At 36.3% G+C, this 8,442-nt stretch overlaps 1 protein-coding gene across 1 annotated transcript; it reads left to right on the plus strand.

The window, feature by feature from the left end:
* The first annotated feature begins 6,845 nt into the window (after positions 1–6,845).
* Positions 6,846–7,784, plus strand: LOC101989632 (olfactory receptor 150-like). Its single transcript, XM_005347111.1, has one exon. It carries the CDS (start codon positions 6,846–6,848, stop codon positions 7,782–7,784), a length of 939 nt encoding a protein of 312 aa, XP_005347168.1.
* Positions 7,785–8,442: the final 658 nt, after the last annotated feature.

Raw genomic sequence — 8,442 nt, forward strand, 5'->3', positions numbered from 1 at the left:
GTCAACTGAGAAAGTTTCCTCATCAGATTGACTTTTGGGGCAAACCTGTTATCCATTTTATAGACTGATGATAAATTTGGGAGGGCATAGCTCACTGTAGGTTATGTTACCCATGGCCCAATAGTCCTAGGAACTATAAAAAAAAAAAAAAAGCTGCTGAGAAGCGACATGGGAAAAGCCAGCAAATAGCATTTTTTCATGACATCTTCTTTAGTTCTCATCCAAATCCCTGTCCTGATTTCCTTCTCTCACTTCCCTAGATAGTAGACTTAAAAGCTGTAAAGTGAAGTATGCTATTGGTTATGGCATTTAGCACAGTAATAGGAACACTCCACCATCCATCAACACAGTATATCCTAATAGTATGAGAGCTAACCTGTAAAAAGAAGGCTTTCTGTTCAGTATTGACTATTTCTCCATGATATTAGACCAAAGTGTGTGATGTCTTCAGAAATAAAGTCTTACTATCAAGTATTGGTATGCAACTAAGAGAAATGACAATAACCTCTATTATTCAAGAGGTTAATGTACATTTTTAAGGCATTTTTTATGTATTCCTTTTACTATTTCATACAGCAAATTTGGTTTTTGACATCCTATCTAAGAAGGATCACTAACTCAAACCTTGTGGTCATTTACTCTTGTGCTTTCTCACAGTGTCTTTAAGGCTTTAGCATTTATATCTGCTTCTAGGATTAATCTTGAAATAATTTGGTTCTTGGTAACATTTCTTGCCACTTTCAACATTATGCTCAATCCAATAAGTCTGCCTCTAAAGAAGAAACACGTCATTGTATCACTCATATGAGACCTCCAAAATAGTAAATCTTAACGGGAAAACATAGAACAGTGTCTCCAAGCCAAAGAGGTAGTGAGAAGTATGAAGTGCTAATATGAATATATAGTTGTAACTGAAGATATGAATGTAGTCTAGGTGTCACTTGTATGACAACGCTGTAGCGCTTATGGTTAAAAATACAGTGTGCTATTAGATAAAAATTTTTCTTATCACAAACAAATGAGGAAACAGATAAGCAAAAAGAAAATAATGAAATAAATAGACAATCTTAAATCAGGGATGCATAAATTCTTTTTTCTAATTGCTCCATTTATTTGAAGGAAAAAATTTAGATAAATGAGTCTTTCTGAATTATTGATCTGTCTGCTACCCTTACTCATTTATATAAACCCACTGGATTCATGCTTACTATTTTTTGCTATTTCCTACTATAAACATATTTGTTTTATAACCATGCTTGCTGCAACTTGACTCCTGGAAACACCTTTCTCTTAAATCTATGTCCCTCTTACATACTCAAACATTTTGTTTCAGCTTTTCTTTGTTTCCTGCCACAAAAACATGATCTAAACATGTTGGGTCATTTTTCAAAGGCCTAGTGTTATCCATTTCTTCAAACTGCTCTAGTCTTTTATTAAGAAGGGAGAAGGCATCCTAATCTTGGCTTGGTGTCACGGCTTCTGCATATCTGAGAAGAAGGAAGTAGAAGGCTTGTATATATTTTCACCTTCTGTAGAGAAATACTTACACATTTATTTTCTTTCTTTTTTCTTTCTTCCTTTCCTTCCTTCCTTCTTTTTTACTTCTTCTTTTTCTTTTTTCTTTTTGGAAGTCTAACCAGAAAATTAAATCCTTTTTGTTTCTCTTAGTTGCTGTAGGACCAGGGACCCAGACAAGGCACTTAGCAGTATCCCAGGCCAGACATTACAATGACCCCAGTTGGCATGTAGGCCCCCAACATCAGCTTACTTTTCACTGCCTTTATTTCCTCATTTCTCTGTCTTTCGACAGCACGTGAACCACTCTGCTTCTCTTTCTCTCCCATTTTTCCTCCACATATTTGCTCATCATCATGGGACCCATCTACCTGCACCACAAGGCACCGGGCAGAAATGCATGGGAGAGAGGACGTGATTTCTTCCCACCAGCCATGGCCTAGAGAAAGTTGGTTGACCTGTGGCTTGCTGGCCCCTTCTTGAGCAGAACTGCAGCGATGGAGGGGGGCATGGATGCCTTTCCTCTGGCTAGGTTATTGAGGACACCCGTGACCTTCGTCTGTCTTGAGGCAACATTTTCTAAAGACACATTTTAAATCACGTATCAATAATTAATTTCTGTGTTGATAACAAGATAAACACAATTCACACAGACATTTTCTATGCTTATTTACTACTGTACAGTTTACTTCACAAGCCACATTGCTTATCCTTAACTCTCCAATTCAAAAAACTAGTTACCATTCTTCATTGTGTATTGTTTTCTTGGTGTATTTATAGTCTCTGCTTATAGAGCATTCAGGATCTTCACCCTATGCCATTGTGGAAAGTAATTTATCATGTACCCTAAAATAATTTCAAAAACTCATTGTGTATTTATTCCTGAATCTCCATTTATTTCCAGATTTACTAAAATCAGCATGTTCTCTTAACCCTTCACTGAGCTCCTTTAACCTTAAAAACATAAATAGACATGAAAGAAACAGAGTTTAATAAAAATTATGTCATATTTCCCCAAGCAGAAACACACCAACATGCCTTCAATTACTTCAGAAACTGTTTTCAGTTTGAAAGTCAGTGTTATGTGTGTTTTATACAGACATGTCCACTAGGACTTAGTTTCTAGCATTAACCAAAATATTGCTACTATTTCACAACAGAGAGAATGGCACACCAGGGAGATAATAAGAGTGCCACATGGGGATAGAATAGGAAATTTTAATTGCTCTTAACCCACCCATTACCTACACAGCTCATCCTAATGATAGAAAGTCTTGAGAGAGTTTCTTTGTTTTATGGATTTGTGTGTGTGTGTGTGTGTGTGTGTATGTGTGTGTCATATATTTATGATATCTGTATTTACTTATCTGACACCTATTATATGTCAAAACTACCTTAAGTTTATTCGAATCAGAAGTTTGGGAAGATAGGGCATGAATCATGGCACTTGATTTATAATGTGTGAATTGTTTAGAACTTGAACGCTGTGTCCTGATCCCCTGCAAAAATGAGAGGGGGGGTTATTTTGAATTATCATCACCTACTACAGAGCTATTTCATGTGACATTCACTGGCTCTAAAGCAGACTGAGACAGAAGTTTCCATGTAGGAAAAAGGTGAGCACCTGAATTTAAAGTTTCACATCGGAACAAGACAGATTTTCTGAAATCCAATCTATAAACACTATAGGAAGTAGCTGAAAATGGTCATTCATATTTTGATGAGACATATCAGAAGAGAGCAAAAACAAGACCTTTAAACCTAAAACTTTCCGTCTATAGTTAGTGGTCGAATTTGTTTTTATGTTAACAAAAAGTGTATTTAAATGGCTGTACTATATCTTTGGAGGGAACATAATAAATGCAAGCCTCTTTGTGCTACTGGTCAGGTAGATACTAGTCATAACTAACTTTAAAATAAACATTCTATTTGCCTCAATATGTTTAACAAATAATGCTCTATCTAAAACACCCCTGAAAATTAGCACAAGGTACCAAGAAAATCTATATTTTGTATTCCTAGCTCTTCCCTTGTTTACACACCTTGTTTTCATCAATCAAACATGTAAATTCTTTATACACTGTGATGTTTTTATAGAACCACTTTTTATGCTTTTTTGTTTTTGTTTTTGGAAACAGGGTTTCTCTGTAGCTTTGGAGCCTGTCCTGGAACTAGCTCTTGTAGACCAGGCTGGCCTTGAACTCAGAGATCCATCAGCCTCTGCCTTCCAAGTGTTGGGATTAAAGGCATTAGCCACTCCTGCCTGACTCAATAGAACCATATATTTTGAACATGAAAAGTGCAGTTTCAACATTTGAATATTAAGCAATCAGACTGACTACCTCCCTCTCCCCTTCTAGACTGTGGAAGTCTGAGGAGGAGCAGGGCTCTGTGTCATGCCTTTCTCTGTACTCAATACTGGAAACATCATTTCTGTTTGTCACTTTTGAATGTGACAATATCTTCTTGAGGCAGCATCATCCTCATAGTATTCATATTTATTTTCTATAATTTTTTATAATAGTTCCCAGGTGGCTATCATCTACCTTTGTGATAAAATGCTTTCGTTCAAGACAAGCTTCCAACTCTAGATCAAATTCTTGAAGTTCCCTGGGTCCCTACAACTGTGATGTGTTTTCTTCTGTTTTCAGACACAAAGCATAAGTGGTTAGTGCAGCCAGGATGACTACAGAGATTACACAGATTTAGTCAAGTTAATGCAGAACTATGGAAACAGCTTTTTTCCTAGATGAATTTGTTGAAATATAGTAAAAATTTAATGTGCAGATGTAGTTTAGTGATTTTATTGTTGTTGTGCAGCATTACTTAATACTTTTAAATAAGATAATTTTGTTTTATTCTCCAAAAGAATTCTTACATTGGAATGAACATGGACAAATGAGGAAGATACTATACAAACTGAACTAAGCCAGGCACAAAAGGAAAAGCATTAAATTATTCTACTTAAATACGGTAAGGATTACAGTAAAATCCGTAGAAAAGCATACAAAAAATCTACTATAGAATGGATGACAGAGAGACAGGAAAATTAATGTAAAAATCTTACTAAAGTTGGGAAGGTAAATTATAAGTGCATTTTGTTTAATGAAATGCCTGGGGTTAACAATTTGACATTTGCACAATAAAAACTTGAGTGGGTAGGTCTCAAATTAAACACCATAAACTATAAAAACATGCAAAGAACCATTTGAAAATGCTGCATATATTCATTACCTTGAATATTATAGTGTCATGAGTGTTTGAATGTGTACAATCTGAACAAATTAAATACTTTAAGTTTGTTGTATGTCATTTCTGCTTCAGTAACACTAAGATACAAGCAATGCTGGTGACTCACACATTGCTAAAATGTATCAGATAAAGCGAGGCTAAGACAACTGACAGGGGACAGTGTTTATGATCCTCCCCCATGGTCAAAGGAATTAAAACATAAAGGTAGCATTAGAGGATCTGGAAGCAGCAGAATTTATGAGGACGTGGTAGACTTCAGGGCAATTAGTCAGTTGGGATGGACCAGACACTCATGACTAATATCAAGTCTACAATGACGCAGGACCTTGTGTGATAAGAACCTTTGCTTTCCGGCACATCACTGCCAGAGGCAGGGAACAGAGAAAGACTGGTCACATGGCCAATGAAAGCAGTCTGAGTCATCTGTTTTAGGACACGACTTAATGTGTGTCATGCAGCGATGACAGAACCACATTGTATAATCATTAGTGCAGAGGCCCCAGAAGTTTATTTGGCTCAAATCTGTTCCTTGAATTTATTATTTGAATTTTTCCCATATTGTGTGTCTTTTCTTCAGACTTTTCATAATGTTCAATTTACTGATTTTTTTATGATATCTCCTGATTTGGGTTCTTACCTAAGAAATATTACTAATTCTAAATTTGTAAAAATGTGGTTGTGTTTTCCATCAATATTGATATAGCTTTGCCTGCTGTATTTAGTTGCAATAGCCCATTTTGAATTGAGTCTGATTGAATTGTGTGTGAAAGTATCTTAAGTATTAATAACAAGGATCTATCTAATTATCCTAATACCATATGATAAAAAGTATTTTTATTTGATTGGTCATAAACCCACCCTTATATCCACAGCTTATAAATATAAGCTTGCTTCTGGAATGTCAAACTCATTCCACTAATTGCCACATCTTTCTATAATAAGTACTACATGAGGCAAAATATTACAGTATTATAGTGAGATTCAAGACAGGGAGGTTTAGGGTTTCATTCTCTTGTTTTAAGTATGTTATGATTTTTTTTTAGTCAATTATTTTCACAGAGGTATAATGATACCTCTGGAAGTAAATTAAATTAAAATCATGAAATTGATAAGGACATTGTCAAGTTTAAGTCTGGAAAGTGTATCCACTGTCACAAGGTTATTTTCATTGACTTATTAAAAATAATTTTTTCTGTATATCTTTAAATTCCTTCCACACATCTTTGCAAGTCTCAGTGAAATGTTTTATATTTCTTTCATTCAATGTATGTATTAGTAAACTATAATATTTATTAAATTACTAATGAGTTTAGTGGTTGTTTTCTTTACATTTTCAATACTGCTGTTTGCTGATCATTTAAATATTTTTTGAAAATTCTTCATATATTAACTAAGATTTCTATACAGAGCGTTATGTTATTAACCAGTAGAGAAAGTCTCATTTCTTCCTTTATAATTAGAGGTGCACTATATTCAGTGTCTTGTTTAACTTATTGTACCTAGAATCTATTTTACAATATTAAATAAATATTTTAAGATTCATTTCATTATTAACTTATAGCAAAAGTTTTTCAAAGGTATTGTTTGAGAGTTTTTCAGAATGATGCTGATATTTTAATATAAAACAGTATTTATGGGCTGAACAGATGGCTTTGTGGTTAAGAGCACTGAGTGTTCTTCCAGAGGGCCCAGATTCAATTCCCTGCATCTACATGGCAGCTCACAACTGTCTGTAATTCCAGTTCTAGGGGACTTGACAGCCATGACAAAACGCCATTGCACATAAAATAAGAATAAAGGAATAAAGAAACAATACTTACAAGATAGATATGCTAAATTAGACAGCTCCATAGAATTTGTTATATCAGTTTTGGGTTATTCATGGAATACAGGTAGATATGAATATACTAGATATTTATTTGTATGTTTCACGTTAAAGTCTTTAAATAAAAACACGCATGAAGAGCTGTTAGAAATGGGAGACACCAGAGCAAAAAGACTTGAATTCAATGTCACACTCCAGTGCACAGTGATAAACAACCTTTTTCTAACCTCCTACAAAGAACTTCCAGGAGGAAATGTTTGAAGGCAATCACTCCAGAGTGGCTGAGTTCATTCTGAAGGGCTTAACAGATCAACCAGAGCTGCAGTTACCCCTGTTCCTCCTGTTCCTTGGAATCTACCTGCTCACAGTGCTGGGGAACCTGGGAATGATCATCCTGATCATGCTCAGCTCCCACCTGCACACCCCCATGTACTTCTTCCTCAGCAGTTTGTCCTTCATTGACCTCTGTTACTCCACTGTCATCACCCCCAAAATGCTGGTGAACTTTGTGACAGTAAGGAATGTCATAACCTACCCTGAGTGCATGATTCAGCTCTACTTCTTCTTAATCTTTGTTATATCTGAATGTTACATGTTGTCTGCCATGGCATATGACCGCTATGTTGCCATCTGTAACCCCTTGATGTACAATGTCACCATGTCCTACCAAGTCTGTTCCTGGATGATAGGTGGGGTGTATGGTATAGGTGTCATCGAAGCCACAATTCACACTGTTTGCATGCTGCGGGTGCTTTTCTGCAAGGCTAATGTAGTAAATCATTTCTTCTGTGATATTATTCCATTGCTGCAACTTTCTTGCTCTAGTACATTTGTCAATGAGGTGGTAATTCTGTGCCTCAGTACGTTCAATTTCTGTGTTCCAACCCTGACCATCTTGAGCTCTTACAGTTTTATCATTGCCCGTATCATCTGCATGAAATCCACTGAGAGCAGGTTCAAAGCCTTCAGCACCTGCAGCTCCCACTTCTCTGCTGTGACTGTCTTCTTTGGCTCCTTAGCAGTTGTGTACTTTCAGCCATCATCAGTCAGCTCCAAAGAGCAAGGGAAAGTGTTCTCTCTGTTTTATACTACAGTTGTGCCCATGCTGAACCCGCTAATCTACAGCCTGAGGAATAAGGATGTCAAGCTTGCTTTAAATAAGTTGCTTCGAAAGAAGGCAATTCAGATGTAAAATAATATTTTGCATTAGCAAAAATGCCTTATATCTATAGTTTTGATAAGAAATAATACCTTGAGACAACAATGCATGTCAAATCCTGAAATTTTTATTAGTACATGGTTATTTTCTTTTTGTCGTTTCATCTCTTTTATTTTTTCCTTCTTTTTTAAAAATCTATTTTTTAAAAAATATATTTTCTCATTTTGCTGTCAAAATGTCAAATCCATTTTCCATTCCCTCCTTCCTCCTGCTCCCTTCACATTGCCCCCCTTACCCCCATCCCATCCCCCATGCACGCATCAGAAAGGGCAAGGCTTCCCATGAGGAGTCAAAAAAGTCTAAGACATTGCTTTGAGGAAGTACCATGGCCCTCCCCACTATATATAGACTGAATAAGGTATCCTTCCAGAGGAAATGAGTTCCAGAAATCCATAACAAGCAGTATGTATAAATCCTGGTCTCACTGCAAGTGGTCCCGCAGTCTTCCCCAGCCATACAAATTCATCCACAGTTAGAGGGTCTAGTTGATCCTATGCTGGTTCCTTCTCTGTCAGCCTGGAGTTGGAAGGTTCCCATTAGCTCAGGTAAGCTGTTTCAGTGGGTATCCCCATCACGGTCATGATCTCTTTGCTTGTATTCTCACTTCTACCTCTCTTCACCTGAACTTTGG

The sequence above is a fragment of the Microtus ochrogaster genome, chromosome 5, assembly GCF_000317375.1.
Source record: "Microtus ochrogaster isolate Prairie Vole_2 chromosome 5, MicOch1.0, whole genome shotgun sequence".
Taxonomy (NCBI): domain Eukaryota; kingdom Metazoa; phylum Chordata; class Mammalia; order Rodentia; family Cricetidae; genus Microtus; species Microtus ochrogaster.